Here is a 19,963-nt window from a genome sequence, read left to right as displayed (position 1 = left end):
TCTTTATCGTGCCACACCTGCTGCGACACGGGACCTCAGTTTTTGCGGTCTCATCCGAAGAACCGCCCCATTTAGTCGCCTCTTATGACAAACAAGGGGGTATTGGGGACCTATTCTAACCCTAATCCCCACGGGACTGGGTGAAAAATGACGTCACAATGACATTCGGAATTAGGGACTTTATGTAATTAGACATTCACCTTTTAGAATCAATTATTATAGATATGATTTGATATTCCCTACTTTTATAGTACGCACTGATTTGTAACCTAAACTAGCTTGAAAATTTTTGGTGTGTGTGTGTAGTGTTGTACTGATTATCGCCGACTTTCGATTGTCGGTCGCTATAACTGAAACGATTTGAATAATCGATTGTCGTTTTGAAAATAGTAAATCGCCGATGTCGATATATTTTTTGAGAATACGAATATTCCTGCCGAGACCTGTATTTGTAAATTATCTGATGCTTTGCCTGAAAACTAGAGCAAAGCTCGTTGCAAAGCAACGAGAGGTCTTCCGTCGGAGCTGTGTGACATAAAAACCTTGAACTTGACCATATGTCCTTGGGTCAGGTCCTAATGCAGCCTCAGTTAACATGAAAATATGTTGTAAGTATGAAATCTAAATGCTTCTTCATTACTTGATATGGCCAGGACAGGGTTTGTATTTTCTAAAAAGTGAACTTGACAATGTGACCATGGGTCAAGGCCAGGATATATTCTTTGATCATATGGAAACTTTATAACGTGGGAAAGGATTCCGCGATACCAGACTAAGTTCACAAAATCGAGTGGTGTTGATTGACAGGTGCTCATATGCATGTAGCATTTCATGAAGTCAGATTTATCAATTAAAGCAAGTTTATTTAAGTTATACGCATATTTTCCCCCTTCACCTACCTAATGATACGGTTACCTGTTTGCGGGTCAAGCTTTTTACTCATATATAACACAATACTCGAGCAAAATATTATGTTTATGAGATCAATAAGATGTGAAAGAACAACTTTTCCAGCGAAAGCCATATCGAAATATTTATCGTTTTTGAGTTATAAAGCGAAACTTTGAAGATACACAGATCCCTAATTTAAGGGGCCAGCCCTTTTTTTTTTTAGAGATATCAAAAGAAAGCTCTTAACATTTTGCACAACTTTTGTTCTACACGTCTTAACAAAAGATTTTTAGTTTAAAAGATACAAAGGAAAATATGTGTAATTTTTTGCTCCTTCAGGCGTCCTAATTTTTTAACCCTGTCAACCACCATTTCAAACGTTGTAATCAAAAAACGATGTGCACAACTACAATGCTCCTACTTTTCATTTTTAATGCATTTTCTGCTCAAGCTTATACAGTCTCGGAGCCTTTGTCTGGAAACCAAAGCCCCTAAAATTTCATTCAAAGGGGAATAACTCGTGAACAGAAGGGAATTTCTGAAATGTAGTACATGATTTTAAAATTGTTCTGTAAAGTTTATAAACCCTGAAAATTTGAGCAAAATCCATGCAGAAATGAGCGAGATATGAAGCTTCAAAGTTAGCGTCTAGGAAAAAGGAAAAAAACTAGAGCAAAGCTCGTTGCAAAGCTGTGTGACATAAAAGCCTTGAACTTGACCATATGTCCTTGGGTCAGGTCCTAATGCAGCCTCAGTTAACATGAAAATCTGAGTAAAGCTTGTATGTTTAGTTAAAGTAGTGTGAAATCACAGATCGCTAGTCCAGCAGCGATGAATCTCCGATGTTAAACACACATTCAATTAGACATGATTGAAAAACGAACTGTATATTAAATTGCAGATTTTAAAATTGATGCCTGACTCAATGCTCTAGAGTTTTGAATTTAAAACAAATCAAACGTAAGACCAGGGACGTATAAACAAGCATATACATCCCCGTAAAGACATTCTGTGTTATATTTAGGACGGCAATGTTTACTTTGTGTACATGCCCTGGTTCACACTCGATGGTTTTAGTTATAAAGCGTAAAAACTTTGAAGCCACCCAGATCCCTAATTTAAGGAGCCAGCCCCTTTTTAGGGATATCAAAGAAAGCTCTTGACATTTTGCACAACTTTTGTTCTACACGTCTTAACAAAATATTTTTAGGTTAAAAGATACAAAGCGTCTAGGAAAAAGAGGGGGGGGTAAGAATAATCTTAACCAGCACTATCAGTAGGTCTTCCGTTGTTACGGAAGACCTTAATAACAGACTTGACTTAAATAAAATCAAAATGCCTGACGAAACTGAATCATCCGATAAGATTGAATTAGAATATTGTTTAATGTCCCGCTCGAGAATATTTCACTCATATGGATACGTCATAATTGCCGGTGAAGGGCTACAAAATTTAGGCCTATGCTCAGCGCTTGTAAACAGTCTTTGAGAAGGGGGATCTTTATCTTGCCACACCTGCTGTGACACGGGCCTCGGATTTTGCCTCTTACAACAAGAAGGGCTCTATTCAAACCCGGATCTCACAAGAACAACAACAAAAGTCGAGAGATCTATCCCTATCCCGGGAAAACCAAATCGAAAGTATCGGATTATTAACTTCAAATTTCTAATGATTTTAGACCTCTCTCGATCGATCGATCGATCGATCGATCGAGAGAGAGAGAGAGAGAGAGGTTAAACAAGATAGATCAATAAATCTAATGATTTTATTCTAATTAACTTAATATTTAGGGTAAAAAATAAAGTAAATTAATATATTTATGCCATAAATTTTAAATGAGTGAAATTCGAGTAATTTTCGATCAATCAATCGAAAAGGTGGATCCGATTAATCTGATCGTCGATTATTTTTTTCATTCCCGATTGCCCATCACTATGTGTGTGTAACCCCCCCCCCCCCCCTAAATCCGCCAGTGAGTACAAGACACGTTTTCATTCATTCTTTATTTCCTCAATGTGGAGATATTGCAATGTAAGTTAACATACAATTACATATACATGTACATGAATATTGCATTTTGAACAGACACATATACAAACAAAACGAATATAGAAGAATAAACATATATATAATACCCTGGCAGCTAGGGAGGCGATACCTGTAACTGAGCCAGAGCTCTCTGGTAATGCGCAGCTGCACTTTCAACAAAATTGAAGTTCAGTAAGCGGAAGGTTTGATTATCTGTTTCGTGTATTGTATACCGCCCCAGAAGAACACGAAACATTTTATTTTCTGTCAATCCGCATAACTCTGTACATGCATGGACGTATGTCGAAACAGTTCGTGATCACGTTCCACCAATTGTTCCTAATAATTACAGTTGCTGGACATGCGCAAGATGAAAGTTGAAACACATTAGAGAAAGAACTTCCACACGGAGAGCAATTTTGGAATTGGTCCATTGAGCACGTATTGGTACACAGTTTGCATATGAACTTACAGAGTTTAATTTCCATGTAGTTTTTCGCTTTTACCATAGACTAAGGCTTTGAGTCCGAGAAAATTTGTATAAAAGAAAGAAATTCACGCCGGTTCCGCGACATTCGTATTTGACGCTGAAACAGATGCGAGGTCATGACTCTGCCACGTACCATATTCTTCCAGTTCAGTTTTGAAGGGGAGGATCCATCCTCCAGAAATTTCTATAAATGGGAAACAAAAAGAGTTGAGCAAACACGGACCCCTGGACATACCAGAGGTGGGATCAGGTGTCTAGGAGGAGTAAGCATCCCCTGTCGACCCGTCATATGTTTTGATCAGGTAAACTGAGTAATCCGTAATCAAAATCAGTGTGCCAAGAACGGCCTAACAATTGGTATGACGTCAGACAGGATTAGACCCACTGACATATTGTATTGGCGAACTAGATCATCATAACTAATAGAATTTGCAAGATGCTGAATTTAAACGAAACTGTTGAAACCCCTGGAACATCAACTTGTTTGTCAGTGGCCTGCCTCAATTTAAAAACTGATCATACGCTGAACAAGCTCTTGCGTATCGAATCAGTTGAAAGATATAAACACCATGCATGGGAAGTTGACAACCCACAGAGTATATCCTAAATACCTGGATAATTAACAGAAGTCAGAAACGGAAACTTTTATCATTATAACACCCACAAACGAAGATTAGGGGGTATATTGGAATCAGCATGTTTGTCCGTCCGTCTGTCTGTGGACATGATTTTGTCCGTGCATATTGTAAGAATTACTAGTGCATGCATTTTTTCTGAAAATTTGTACACTCATTACTCACCATATGAAGATGTGCACCTGATATTTTCATATTGAGTGGACAATTTTTTCTTCAATTTATAGGCTTTTTTCTTCTTAAGGACTTAGTCATTTTTCAAACTAAAAAGAGTATATCTTTAAAAATTCATGAAGAGATTTTTTTAAAACATTGTAAATATTGACTGAAGTTATGCATTTTTATTTTAAATTAGAATATTTAAAGTATTAGAAAGTTATGCTTATTTCTATTTTGTTTAAGAATATTGTTGATTGAGAATATTTCAAAAACGAATTAAAAAGTTTGAATCAGACCTTATATACATTTTTTCATTATATAAGTAAAATAACATTTATATATACCTTACATCTTATTACGTGTGTGCATGTATATAGTGAATGTATATTAATATTTCCATCTTCTATATATCCATTTCTGGCATGCGTGGTGTTGTTGGCAAAATGGCAAAGGCTATTTATGTAAATTGTAAATGAAAAAAAATTATATATAGCAAACAAATATCAATCTAGTATAACTTTCCTAACTTTTGTCATTTGGCTCTGTTATCATTTACCGCACAAATGTAATAAAATTTTTTTCACATTTCATGATGGTATATACTTTGCAAAGTCAGAGGGGAAGGGAGGGGGCGGCCGGGTGGGCGGACCTCCACCCCTAGATCCACGTATGCGAATATGAAGTTTGACGGAAGACACAGCACGGTCTGATTAAAACCACCCCCTTCTCATATCGTCGTCACATTGAGACGACCCAAACTCAAGACTATAAGATTATGATGATGTATCTTGTACAGATGTTTAAAAACACTGCCGGTTATATATATATATATATATATATATATATATATAAAACACTAAATAATCACAACTAGGTACTGAAAATTTTCTCCCCAGCCCGGGGTCGAACCAGCGACGTACGGCACCCACCGCCTAGCAAGATTGTCAAACCAGTGCGTAATCTTGCTAGGCGGTGGGTGCCGTACGTCGCTGGTTCGACCCCGGGCTGGGGAGAAAATTTTCAGTACCTAGTTGTGATTATTTAGTTTTGAACATATTTTATTGTACATACATAATATACAAAAGGATCAGAAACAAGTTCAAATAACTTACGAGTTCTTCTCCTTAACAATATAACAATATATTATTGTAGAAAATTAATGTACAAAACATTTTAAATTGAACATCAATTGAATCTTTTGGTTTCATGAATAAACGACTGAACATAAGAAAAAATACACTTGTTTAACTCAGAAGATAAAGTATTATTACCCCAAAGTAGAAGGTGGACATCGATAATAACTAGATCATTTAACCTCAGCAAGCTATCCATTAATTTATATCTAGCATTTGAATATTTACTGCAAATAAAGAAGAAATGATAAGCGTCTTCTTTCATACCACAGGAACATAACGGAGAATCAACAATATTGCGTCTATATAGATCGTAATTCAAAATACATGTGTGTCTAAGTTTGGTATGAATTATATTCAGAAAACGATTACCATAGGAAAAATATGCCGGTGGTTTGGGATTGTTGATATTTTTGGATTATTTAGTGCTTTATATATTAATTAATTGATTTTCACATGTATCGTTTAGATCCTAGGGGTAAACGTAAGGTTGGGTGTTATAATTGTTTGTTTGTGCTTTATATATATATATATATATATATATATATATATATATATATACATATAAATGTTGATATGTACTGAAAATTTTGTTTTGATAGTTAGATTTGAAATCTAAGCTTCAGTTATGGTTTCAACTGAGATCAGGCTTGAATTTCTCGGAAAAGAAAACAATAAAATCAAGTTAAATGTATAAATATAGAATCTATTATTGTTTTTAAATCGATACTTCATGTATAAGGATTTTTTTTTCATAAATCTAAAAGTTCCTCTTTGACTCATCATCCAAACTTCGCAGACTTCCTTTATTCTATAGGGATAGCACAACTGATACTCTCTAAGAAGATGCAGATAGTTCCAAATGTCAAAGAGAAATTCTGAATGAAAACCATTTTTGTGTGGAATAGATAGTTCTCAATAAGTTTTTTTTTTTATTTGAACAGTGAAAATTTAAAACAAAATCTAGGTCAGGAACCTTATGCCTTGACACCATTATTCGTAAAGCACCGAGAACACAAGCAACGTCCGATAACTCAATTCCTCTTCCCATTTAACAATGGATACTTCAATATATAATACAAAAAGTATTCCGTTTTCCCGTCTATCCTAACAATGTACGCATTACACAAGAATAAAAATCCTATATTATTATATGTATATGTGGTTAAAATAAACAATTGTAAGAAAAATTTAATTACTTATCGATATAATTTAAATTAAACACTATTTATTATATATTTTCTATTAGTAGTTGGTACCATTCTAAACGCATTAGAATTCATAGACGACGGACAAATTTTGATCAGAATATAACACATTCGCTCACCTGACTTATAGTCAGAGTTATATTATGAATTTTGAAGCCTGCCTAATAGCAGGTAATTAAAACAATATCAGTGAAATAATTATATCATTCGGAAGTGGATTGCACAAATCGTAGAGTTCGTAGAGTTTCAGATAGATTTTCTCACCACGATACATGTACATACCAATCAAGGGCCCTCTGGGGGCATATACAAATTAACAATTAAACATTATAACTACATGATACAATTTACACATGTGTACCATATACATGTTAAGGGTTTCTACATTGACATAGGTATTGAATTCTCATCACAATACTGATTGGAAATGTACTGTACAGATAAGATAGATAAGTTTATTCCAATTTTGGGCCCAGAGGGCATAACAGTAAGACAGTTTATAAAGAAGGAAATTCAAAAAAGAAAGAAAGTTTACCACATTAACTACAGGTTACATAGATTGCAAACTGCATGTGGATGCAGCATGTTGGGGAAACAAGTACATACATATATGAATTGCTAATCATGTATATATACAAGTAGATGGACAGTATCAGTATTATACCAATATATGAATAATAAACTATAATGATTTTTGCAGTTTTAAAGCATCACTTCTTTTTCTGAAAGTTTGCACTAAATATTCACTCAATAAGTGTGCTATATGGGAACTAAAGTAAAACAATATTATAAAATGTTGTCACAAGCACAGAGGGTACCAAGGGACGGTGCCTGAGCCAAGTCTATCAGACTGGCAGTCTTGTACCCTAAGTGTTTAAGACAGCTTATTTATAGTATACACAAAAATAAATACATGATACCACAATATGTACACATGCATACCATATACAGATGTTATATATTCAAGACAGCTTACTTGAGTATTGTGTACAATTAAACAGAACTACACAATACGATATACAGATGTATACCATTTCTACATTGATGTTTGTCTTGAGTTGGCTTATAGTACTGATTGAAAATGCGATGTAAAACAAGGATGTTACATGGGTAGGAAAATAAAACAATATTATAAAATGTTGTCACGAATACAGGGGGTACCAAGGGACAGTGCCTTTGCCAAGTCAATCAGACTGGCAGTCTTGTACCCCAAGTATTTGAGACAGCTTATTTATAGATGTGTTTATTTGAAAGCGACAAGGAGTAAATTATACATACAAGTATAGTTATACAACCCTTAGTATTCTATATCCCTGTTTTTAAAATCATTTTACTGATTTGTTTGAGTATTTGTGCATTTTCATTTGTCATGAGCCAGATCAACTTTTCATGTTACAAAAGTTCTTACAGCAGTTATTCACCAATTCATATAAAACATTTCTTTCTCCCTCATTATGAGAACATGACAGTAAAAAATGTTTTTCATCATCAAGCGTATTGGTATTACATCTAGTACAGTGTCTATCTTGTCTAGGAATGCCTTGGTATCGGCCTCTTTCAATATTTAATCTATGTGCCGATATGCGAAAGCGTGTAAAACTTCTCTTCTGCTCAGTTTTTGAATAATTCTGTATATGCACGAGCCACATTTGCCCCCCTCGAATGACCAATCTTTTGATAAGTTTGGAAGAAATTAACAGACTGTTTCTGGTCCCAGCACTGACATATTTTAGTTTTTCCATTTTAAAAGTTTCGTCTCGGTTTTATTGTTTTACTGCCCGACCAGAGAAAACAGGTGCTTGCATGCAACACATCAGTGTTCGAAATTGGTTTAAAACTTCGTATAGACCACGGGTCTATGCCAAAACAAGATGACATAGACCTCATCGAATTGGCATAGACCGCAACATTGAAAAAAAAAAACCAGCAAAAAACACACAAATTTGAAACATTGTTATTTATTTCAGAAAGCATTTTTTCTTTCCATAACAATGTCCTCCTTTCCCCATAATGTCTATCAGACGTCGACTTTTGGGATAACTCTATTGCTTTAAACCTAGAAAATCGGCATAGACAATTTGGTCTATCCCAATTACAATTGTCATTTGACATAGACTCGGTCTATGGTTAATTTCCAACCCTGCATCACAAAGTTCAGAATGTGTCTGTAAATTGTGCGTTACGTTATGAAAATAAAAGCAAACACTAAAATAAACAGCTGACTCCCCACCAAAAAAATAAATAAATGAATAAAAATAAAATATTAATGAAATAAAAGGATTATTCTGACATCAAATTACAAGCTATATGATATTATATCAAGAATAAGAAATTAAAAATCAAAATTTTAACAATTCAAAATAAAAACCAGAAGCAGGTGCTTGGTCTTTAAGATTTCACTTCTTTTCATATTTCTTATGCTCAATTTTACAAAATTAAAATGTTATAAGGTTTGAAGAAACAAGAAGAAATTGCATCCAAACATTTTATTGCACAGTCATGTAATATCATTACAATATATATGGTCCTAATTAACTCATTGACATAATTAATCAAGCAGTCTATGTATAGTTTGGTCACTACATTGCTCTATATTGTGTAAATTCTCCCACCAGTACATCAAGAATTGGTCCACAATCAGTCTGAACCACGGTGTTATCCAAATATCTCCCATCTGAGATTTATCTGAAAACAACAGAAAAAGCGTTTACCTTTACATTATTCATCTTCTATTGACACACAAAATATATTAATTTCATTTTGCTCGACAGATGGGCACACCTTTTCCTAAACAATAATCTAGATAAAATTTAAGTTTTCACGCTCTTGTTGAAAAAAGGCACAAAGTCTTATTTATGACATAGTAATGCTATCAAGTAAGCAACAACTTTGATTTAAGTTGAGATAGTATACTTGGCATATATTTAATTAACTTGCTTAAAACACAGATTAAGCTTTAAATGTTGGGCCTTTTTATGTACGCAATTGTACCTTGTTCTAAGTATTTGAACTCACTGTCCACAATACAAGTAACTATGAACTCACTGTCCACAATACAGGTAACTATGAACTCTCTGTCCACAATACAGGTAACTATGAATTCACTGTCCACAATACAGGTAACTATCAACTCACTGTATACAACACAGGTAACTATGAACTCACTGTCCACAACACTGGTAACTATGAACTCACTGTCCACAATACAGGTAACTATGAACTCAATGTCCAAAATACAGGTAACTATGAACTCATTGGTCCACAACACAGGTAACTATGAACTCACTGTCCACAACACAGGTAACTATGAACTCATTGGTCCACAACACAGGTAACTATGAACTCACTGTTCACAATACAGGTAACTATGATCTCACTGTCCACAATACAGGTAACCCTGAACTCACTGTCCACAACACAGGTAACTATGAACTCACTGTCCACAACACAGGTAACTATGAACTCACTGTCCACAACACAGGTAACTATAAACTCACTGTCCACAATACAGGTAACTATGAACTCACTGTCCACAATACAGATAACTATGAACTCACTGTCCACAATACAGGTAATTATGAACTCACTGTCCAAAATACAGGTAACTATGAACTCACTGTCCACAACACAGATAACTATGAACTCACTGTCCACAACACAGGTAACTATGAACTCACTGTCCACAACACAGGTAACTATGAACTCACTGTCCACAATACAGGTAACTATGAACTCACTGTCCACAACACGGGTAACTATGAACTCACTGTCCCCAATACAGGTAACTATGAACTCACTGTCCACAACACAGGTAACTATGAACTCACTGTCCACAACACAGGTAACTATGAACTCACTGTCCACAATACAGGTAACTATGAACTCACTGTCCACAACACAGGTAACTATGAACTCACTGTCCACAATACAGGTAACTATGAACTCACCGTCCACAATACAGATAACTATGAACTCACTGTCCACAACACAGGTAACTATGAACTCACTGGTTCACAATACAGGTAACTATGAACTCACTGTCCACAACACAGGTAACTATGAACTCACTGGTTCACAATACAGGTAACTATACAAACTTAGCTGGTCCTGTACTGGATTTGTATGTCCTTCTAGTGCCTTAAGATAAAATGTAATGCATTATATACTTAACTTTATGTATTGAAATGCAAGTTTTTATCATGAATTTTGATTTATTCAGAAACATTAGACAGTGATAAATCTGGGTCATAATAAGAGAAATCCGTGTCATCACCCCTGCTTTCTCTAAATTTTCTACATCATCATCATCTATAACATCAGAATTTTCATCTAAAACATCATTAGGTACACGGTGGGTATACTGGGACGCAAGTCTCCAATTTCATTCTTACAACATCTTTTTGTAAAAATGAAATTGGAAATCATTTCTATTGATTTATTTCAATTTTACTTCTTTGCTTGTTCTATTATGGGTGCAAGTGTTGTTTTTTCCCCCATTAGGCCAATTCAACTTAATTGATAGATTATCATTCCCGCCCCAAATTTTTTTATTTTGCGAAACTTGCAGTTTCCGGTATTTACACTTCTTATTTACATTTCCGGTATAGCAACGTGAAAAGCCACGTGTAGGAAATAGATATGGTTTTTTAATTTCTCGTGTTCTTACACGCATAAATGAAAGGAAGGGATTAATGTTCTTCATATGTTGAAAGAAGTTTGGTATCTTTCTGTGTTTGAAATTAATTAAGCTTAACCTGGAATTCGTCTGTGAAATAAGCATAGATTGATATCCATCTGGCATTGACAAAAACTTGTTTGTCATTAATATTTTTCTCAGAAAATAAAAATTAAAAAATAAAATCCTCCCACCTGCCCCATACCTTTTGCTGACCCTGGATGATAATCTATTAATTAAGTTGAATTGGCCTTAACTAAACAACTGACAAAATGGACAGATGATGATATAGATCCTCTTGATTATTTACTGGTCTCAGGAAAGCTTTAAGGTCAGACATTGTCTATTGTGTTGATTGATTGATTTTATATTGTTTAACGTTCCTCTCGAGAATATTTAACTCATATGGAGACATCACCACTGCAGGTGAAGAGCTTCCAAATTTCAGCCTATGCTTGGCGCTTATGGCCATTGAGCAGGGAGGGATCTTTATTGTGCCACACCTGCTGTGACACGGGACCTAAGTTTTTGTGGTCTCATTCGAAGGACCACCCCATTTAGTCGCCTCTTACGACAAGCAAGGGGTACTGAGGACCTATTCTAATGCCAGATCGTGATAAAGATGTGAGAAAAGAGTGCCTATAAATTGAATAAAGAGCGTAAGCAAACACAGGTATATAAATGAGACTTGTGTTACATAAACAGTATTTGTGGTACTTAAACGGTACTCATGGTCAATAAATAGTACTGGTGGTACTTAGACAATATATGATGTACTGAACAATGGTACATTTGTACTGACTCTGGACTCAATACACGATACAGTGAAACCAGGGGTGTAGCTAGGACTGTTTCAATGTGTAGGCACGAAAGATGAAACTGAAGGTTTCACCGAGGTGCGAAGCGCTGAGGGAGTAGGTGCAGGAGGGGCGTGGGGGTCGCAGGTCACCCCCGAGAAAAATTTGAAATATTAGGACTCGTTTGTACTACTTTGAGCATCAAAATGATTGCAATAGACATTAAATATTGTACAACTTTTGAAAAATTTAAACTGTTAAGTTCGAGAGCGAGTCATTGTGATCACCAAAGCTTAGAAAAAATATTTAACCATTATGTAGAATATATTATAAAAAGAAAAGGTCTGACGGAATGATAATTTTATATCTGATTTTAAATACTAGAAATATATATGAACAACTTATATTTTGCAAACATTTACGGACAAAAATGTGTTTTGAAAATAAAGAAAAATAATGTGTATGCACGTGCCTACTTGAGCCTAACGAAGCTACGCCCCTGGAAACCTTGTTATTTCAAAGTCGATGGGACCAAGAAAAACTTCTTATCGGAGGATTTGAGATATCAAGGGTAAAAAGAATAAGAGGTTGGGACATCTGAATCACTTTGACACAGCCATGGAATTCAAGATATTGGTGTTCGAGATACCAGGAGTCCAACTGTATAATGAACAGTACTAGCAGTGCATGAACAGTACTCAGGACTGGTTACATAAACAGTACTCACAGAATATAAACAGTACTCACAGAATATAAACAGTACTCACGGAATATAAACAGTACTCACGGAATATAAACAGTACTCACAGAATATAAACGATACTCACAGAATATAAGCAGTACTCACAGAATATAAACAGTACTCACAGAATATAAATAGTACTCACAGAACAAAAATAATTCTCACACCAGTACAAAACAGCACTATCAGAAATTTTCATGAGACTTTATTTTTGCACAATTAACACTATCTATCTACACGTGAAGTTTTGGAACAGTCGATCATGTCCTAACCAAGCTAACAAACATAAAGAGAGCAATAAAACTAGGGTGACAAGCAATATTCTACAATTTCAAAATCTTGCGAATTGACAAGAAAATAAAAGTATCATGAATATTCCTAGAATACATGTAATAGTATTTACCTATCATCTGTAGTAACTGCCGTTTGTCCACATACTGGTGACTTTTGACCTCGTTAGGATTCGGCTTGATATCTACATCTTTCTGAGCTATGAGAATGTAGTCTATTTCGTGTTCGCCCCACGTCCCAGGATTCGGGGCATTTTCTGCCTTGTAATGAACCCTTGTGACAAACTTGAGGTCCTTTGATGAAAGCTTTGTAAAACAAACGGTTACTGTTAATATTGTGCTTTATGAATATCCTCAGAATATGGCTAATATAACAAGATGTACTGTGAACAATGCTCACTAAGAATACCCCCCGCTTACCCCAATCTCCCAAAGGGTGTTGTTAATAGGTATAAATTACCTCTTTCCTGAGTGTAAAAATATGGTATGCATTTGTAGAAGAAAATGGAAGATATAGTCCAAACACAAATCTATGGCATAAACCTATAATTTTGACCTTGAGATCAAAGGTCAAGGTCATAAAGAGGTCATGAATGTACATGACACATAGTTTCATGGTGATACACCCATGTCTTATGGTATGACTATGTCAAAACCCTATAATCAATTTTGACCTTGAGGTCAAAGTTCAAGGTCATATACAGGTCATGAAGGTACTCGACACATCGTCTCATGGTGATACACTCATGTGTCAAATATGATATGCCTATGTCAAAGAACAAAGAAGTCATGGCCCGGACATGAATCCATTGTAAAAACCTTTAATTTTGACCTTGAAGTCAAGGTCATATGGAGGTCATGAAGGTATATGACACATCGTCTCCTGGTGATACACTCATGTGTCAAATATGGTATGCCTATGTCAAAGAACAAAGAAGTTATGGCCCGGACACGAATCCATTGTAAAAAACCTTTAATTTTGACCTTGAGGTCAAGGGTCAAGGTCATATGGAGGTCATGAAGGTACATGACACATCGTCTCATGGTGATACACTCATGTGTCAAATATGGTATGCCTATGTCAAAGAACAAAAAAGTTATGGCCTGGACACGAATCCATTGTAAAAAACCTTTAATTTTGACCTTGAGGTCAAGGGTCAAGGTCATATAGAGGTCATGAAGGTACATGACACATCGTCTCATGGTGATCTACCTGTGTGCCAAATATGGTATGCCTAAGTCAAAGAACAAAGAAGTTATGGCCCGGACACGAATCTGCACAGACAGACAGACGGACAGACGGACAGACAGATAGACAGACAGACAGAGTGATTCCTATATACCCCCCCCAGAACTTCGTTCGGGGGGTATAAAAATAATTCACTATATAGAATGCCGTTCCAAATGTGGTGTAAAAAGATGATATTGCAAGACTTGAATTTTTTAACCTTAGCTGACACAGAAGAGAAATTAAAGGAGAATTAGCTGTGAAAGTGATGGCAACCATTTTATTCTCAAAATATCTCAATGGCATAGGAATATATATATATCAATAACCAAAACATTTATTTTACCGGTATACAAAAACAAGAGAAACCTTATAAAACTACATTAGATAACCGCTTATTTAATGTAAAAAAGTATTTAGGGAAGAATTATATCTTGCTAGACAATAATTATCTAATCACCAAAATCACATAATCATGAGGTTAAAAAGTGTTTGAAATAATTAAATACTGGTGTTATCACTGCAATATAAAATATAGAGCAATATTCATTGAATTGAATTTTTTGTAACAAAATTAAATCCTAATAAATTTTAAGTCTGTCATTTTATGCCATTAAGCAACTTAGGGTAACTTGTTAAAGGGACATAGACAAGATTTGAGCTGAAAATATTAAAATTTTATTTTTCCATTTTTAATGTTTAGAATGCTTAAGTAAAGTATTTCTAATGGTCATCAAAATTGAAAGTCAATTGTTGAGGTACATGATAGATACAGAACATACAATTCTTTGTTATGTAAACAAGACTTGTGCCATGTTTTTATTTACATAGGTTAAATATGTAAGACTCCAAAGTGTTATGGTCATGCCAAACCCCGATGGTCTGCGCCAAACCCTGATGGTATGACACACCAAAGTGCAATGGTCCACACTCATGCGCCAAAGTGCGATGGTCTGACACGTCAAAGTGCGATGGTGTGACACGCCGAAATCCATTGGTTTGTAAACGACACAGTGTTGTGGTACAGACTGTACCAACTGTGTGTTGTTTCACCAAAATATCAGTGCAAAATCCATGCATAAAAATAAGAAGTTCAACTTATTTCATTACCCCATCTAGTTGTCATGTTATTAAACACAAAATTTTCCAACGCGAAATCGTGAAGAATGTTTTGCATTATAGCATATCCCCGGGATTTTATTACGTGTACGTCACAAGTAATAAATGATCATGAATTAAACAATGTTTGGGCGAAGTAGATAGTTCGACAACAAATGTACTTTGCCGTTCTCACTATCCTCAACCTTGTACATACTTTGCTGTTGCTGTCGTCCGTGTTGCATTTCTTCAGTTTTATTTTGAAAGATGTTAAGAATGACGTCACAAATGTTACTGAACTATGTACGATCGGACTTTGGCATCTGTAACGTTAACAAATCATCGCACTTTGGCGCAGACCATCGCACTTTGGCGTGACCATCGCACTTTGGAGCGACCATCGCACTTTAGAGTCTTACAAATATATTAGTAAAAGATTGTTTAAAGCAGATTCTTCAATTTACAAATTCATTCTGAACACAGTTAAATAGTTTCTAGTGTTAAGCACATCTCACTTTGCTTTAAGCATGTTATTTTCTATTAAACAATTTATATGAAAACAAAAACATGGCACGAGCCTTGTTTACATAACAAAGAGTTGTGAGTGCTGTATTTCATGTGTAACTAAAAACTAAATCTAAAAATTTTGATTGACCATTAGAAATATTTTAGTTAAACATTGTAAACAATAAAATTGGAATTTTTTTAGCTCAATTCGTGTCCATACCCCTTTAAATTTGACACTCTACAAATCTTTGTATCATACGACAAACTGCAGTATACTGTGGGTAATGAAACTAGATAAAGTTATTTTTGACTAAAAGTCAATCAACAGCATCAAAGGAATCAGAGCATGTCCATAACAACCCACCTGAATCGGGTCAATCCCCAGTTCATGCTGGAGTTTCCGCTGGGCCGCCCGTTTGACTCCCAGCGCCCCGTCCAGTTCGGAGGTCGTGTACAGTGGGTGACTACAGCAAGTGTTCGTAAAATGACCTAAAAATAGTCCCGAATTATTTATTGCTGGCTCTGGAGATCCGCTGTAACTGTGTTTTATTATATACAGGTAAGGATTACAGCGATAACTGACCCCATGACAGAGAAAGCTTCTGGTACCTGGAAACGTAATCTTAGCATCAGATCTCTGTTGTAATAGAAGATTTCCTTCTGAGTTGAACAGAAACACACTAAATGCTCTATGCAGCATACCTAAATAACAAATGTAAATAACAATGTAAAACAAGGTGTATTTCTTGCACATATGACTAATGTCTATGTTTCTACAGTAAACATATTGTATATACAACCCTAATGTTGACATACAACATGTTTTGTCATTTTTGTACTCTCTGTATATAGAATTTAAAAGACCAGATCTGCATAAAAAAATACAAGCACTCGGCGTTTTAAATATCTATAAAGATTGTCTTCCTGTACACAAATTATTCACGTGACATAGTTTGTAAGTCAGACATTTTATGCTGGTATACTTCATGAAGTAGTTTATTTCTTATATTTACATTCCATTTTCACTTCTGTCAGAATTCTCTACCATTAGAATTTCTCTGAAATTCATGAGGATTTTTTTTTTTTCAACTGCAACACATTCATGAGGAAATGGCTATCATTACAATTTGTAGAGATGAGATATCACAGACAAAAACATTGTAAATGTAAATCTTTGTATGTGAATTCTGTTAATATGTCACCTTTGTTGATGTTGTGCATTAAATGACAGGTTTTCTTTGTGGCAGGGCCTGTGACCTTGTCATTCTGGTCTGTCAATATGCACCTCTCCTCCATCAGCGCCACCTGGATTTCATCGTAGCCATTCAAAATGGAATCATTCATCGTGGATAAGGTTTTTTTCAGTGCACTCCTTAAAATAATATTAAAAATAACCATAAAATAAAAATACTACAAGAGATCTATTGGCCACACCATCGACATCTGTCAGAATCTGTCAAGTATTGTTGATGTCCAATAGTTTTATTTTTTTATTATTTTATGATAAACTTTACCGAGTTTTTTTTTTTTATCTAGTAAGGAATTAAATCTCTTTTTAAATGCAATGTTATGACTAGGGTATTTATAAGACTTTTACAAGGTTTAAAGAACTGTACAGTATTTTATTTATCATTTTAAATGGTAAATTCAATGTCACTGAATGTAGTTATACTAATCAAAACAAATAAAATGTATTGATATCTAATATTTCACATATAGAAAAAAAATTTGAAATGCACGACAAGTATGAGAAGTTATCAATGTTAGTGTATCATGCCTTGACAGAGAAAAATACCCTCATCCCCTTCTCCCCATTAAAACATTACATCTTTTGTTCTAAGAATGGATAGGCTCAGGTAAACCCATACATTGACAATGATGTCAGATTATGAATAAAGCTATTTTGAATAGTCTGACAACATAACCAATCTTGCATAGAAGTCTGTTTCTTTTCTTCACTTATTTGACAGTATCACGTAAGTAATCTTGTACTGCAGGTTTTATATTCACTCACTATGTAGTACTGAGCCATATCAACATGTCATCCTCTGATGAGGAGAGCATTTTCATTGCACAATCAAAGTTTAAGGATTATAATGAAAGTATTGCAAATATTATCTTAATGAGTGTTATATTCTGGATATGGAGGGTGAGAAAGTTATGAAGTCAAATTTTGATCTGAAAAGCATTGTGTTTTCGAATATTTGGATAAGGAAATAATTAACGCTAGCCAAAAGAACCCAATTCGCCTATCTCGTGAAATGATTAATGAAAGCGAAAATAATGATTCAGAAATAGGATGTTATTAAAGAAAACATAAAAAAGTGTTGTGAAGAAGTTTCAGAATGTGTCTCCAGCGAAATTCAAATACAGCATGGAAATATGTCTTTCAGATTTAAGTTTTGATGCGATACAATAATGCCCAATGGAATTTAAAAAATTGTGAATCTTAAAGTTGGAGCAGAGAATTCTACTAAGGGGAAATGTGTTTTGTGTTTCAGTGATTTTTCCGATATCTGTGTTGATTCTTACTTGTAGGGAATTCAAACTTAAATTTGTATCTCTTTGACAAATGTATTGTCTTTCTCTTATTTTCAGTCTACCTGTAGATGTCTAATAAGTTATTGGGTTTACCTGGCACTGTCCAATAAGTTGACAATTACTGTCCATTATTTTTAAGAACGGACAGTATCTGTCCATTCTTAAAAATAATGGACAGCAATTGTCAACTTATTGGACACCTACAGGTAATCTTTTCACTACAAGTGGACTTTCTTCTATATAAATGCCTAAAAAGACAAAGGATTGCTTAACGGAAATGTTTTAACCTCAAACTGTCCATTCTGTGAGAGAAAGAACTACGGGCCTCGATCAGTTCTTTCTTTCACAGGATGGACAGTTTTTGGCTTATATCCTTTACATAGGTTATGGAATAAAGATAGTTAAATTTTACATTATATAAGGTTACTTCCAAAGGATCAATGTCGGATAAAAATAGAAATTCAAACAGTTAGGGGTGGGGGGAATCCTATATTACATTTCATGAAAAAGTTATAATGTACATTTTCATTTGTGAATAAATAGTAGAAAAAGTAGATAGAGTGTTATTTATAACCGTTACTTGTCAATCGATTAGTTTCAACATTCATCATATTTAGTTTTAAGGAGAAGTGGGGTGGGGTGGAGGGTGGGGGGTGTCTTGGTGAAAACTATGTGAATTTAGTTTTTTGTCAGACATCGAACTTTTGATCTCACCCCTTGATTAAGGGTCTACCAGGGATGGCTTTGAGTGTAACTTAAGCAACAATTGCTTGGAAATAAATGCATATATAGTACATTACAAACATAATGGTTGATATTTTAGAAATTAGAGTGATCTAAATCTAGCAAGTACCTAATATATTGCTCTATTGTCATGACCCTAGGAGAGCTGATTCTGCTGCCTAATTCCATTCATGTACCGAGTATTTGGCAAGTAGATACATGTAATGTTTAAATTGAACCTGATCAAAGCATGAACTTTACAAAATATGTATACATGTGTACTATGATCTGGCACTACTGTAGAACTGAGCTCACTCAAATGGCAGCATCGTCTACAAAGTGAAATTGATTGTATTACAAGAGGAGAACAAACTCCAAAAAAACCTTTTTAACCATGTGACTTGCTTCTTCCTACACAACGCAATGTTCAATATTCCCGATTGCTTTCTAAACATGTTCTCCTTTCAGGTAGCCTCATGAATCACGATCCCGACGTCGCTCAACTACGTTCGACAACTTCAATAATCAATTTAAACCACTAGACTTCACTGCATATAAAAAAATAATTACATTTGGTCTTTTTTCTTTATAATGATAAATTTTATTATTTCTAGAATATAAAACCTAGATAATTATTATACAAAAATATCTTAAAACAGTCTTAAAGAAGGTATTTTATACAAAATAACATTTTACATAAACAAAATGCTTAATTAGATGTACATATATAATTGTATATATTTGCTATTTCGAGCAATGGTGGTTACAGACGACAGACAAATTTTGATCAGAATATAACACATTCGCTCACCTGACAT

The 19,963-nt window shown here is 34.7% G+C and overlaps 1 protein-coding gene across 3 annotated transcripts; it reads right to left on the bottom strand.

Moving 5' to 3' along the window:
• Positions 1 to 9,015: 9,015 nt before the first annotated feature.
• LOC125666025 (isopentenyl-diphosphate Delta-isomerase 1-like) lies at positions 9,016 to 19,656 on the bottom strand. Of its 3 annotated transcripts, none has more exons than XM_048899101.2 (6): positions 19,539 to 19,656; positions 17,084 to 17,253; positions 16,491 to 16,583; positions 16,246 to 16,370; positions 13,162 to 13,354; positions 9,016 to 9,229 (listed from the first exon to the last, which is right to left on the bottom strand). In XM_048899101.2, exons 1-6 carry the CDS (start codon positions 19,598 to 19,600, stop codon positions 9,093 to 9,095), a joined length of 780 nt encoding a protein of 259 aa, XP_048755058.2. In that variant the 5' UTR covers positions 19,601 to 19,656; the 3' UTR covers positions 9,016 to 9,092. The 3 variants fall into 3 exon arrangements, with proteins under 3 accessions (XP_048755058.2, XP_048755057.2, XP_048755059.2); XM_048899100.2 differs by having other exon boundaries at positions 19,530 to 19,652; XM_048899102.2 differs by having other exon boundaries at positions 19,276 to 19,636.
• Positions 19,657 to 19,963: the final 307 nt, after the last annotated feature.

Source organism: Ostrea edulis, chromosome 10 (assembly GCF_947568905.1).
Source record: "Ostrea edulis chromosome 10, xbOstEdul1.1, whole genome shotgun sequence".
NCBI classification, from domain to species: domain Eukaryota; kingdom Metazoa; phylum Mollusca; class Bivalvia; order Ostreida; family Ostreidae; genus Ostrea; species Ostrea edulis.
This window is presented reverse-complemented; position numbering and strand designations above follow the sequence as displayed.

What these genes read in the sequence shown, in the direction of transcription:
- LOC125666025 (XM_048899100.2), bottom strand. Translation starts at nt 19,600, where the DNA reads ATGTTTAGAAAGCAATCGGGAATATTGAACATTGCGTTGTGTAGGAAG. An exon ending in CAAGTCACATGGTTAAAAAG is followed by an intron (nt 17,254 to 19,529) that starts GTTTTTTTGGAG and finishes TATTATTTTAAG; the next exon opens with GAGTGCACTGAAAAAAACCT. An exon ending in GCAGTTACTACAGATGATAG is followed by an intron (nt 9,230 to 13,161) that starts GTAAATACTATT and finishes TGTTGTTTTCAG; the next exon opens with ATAAATCTCAGATGGGAGAT.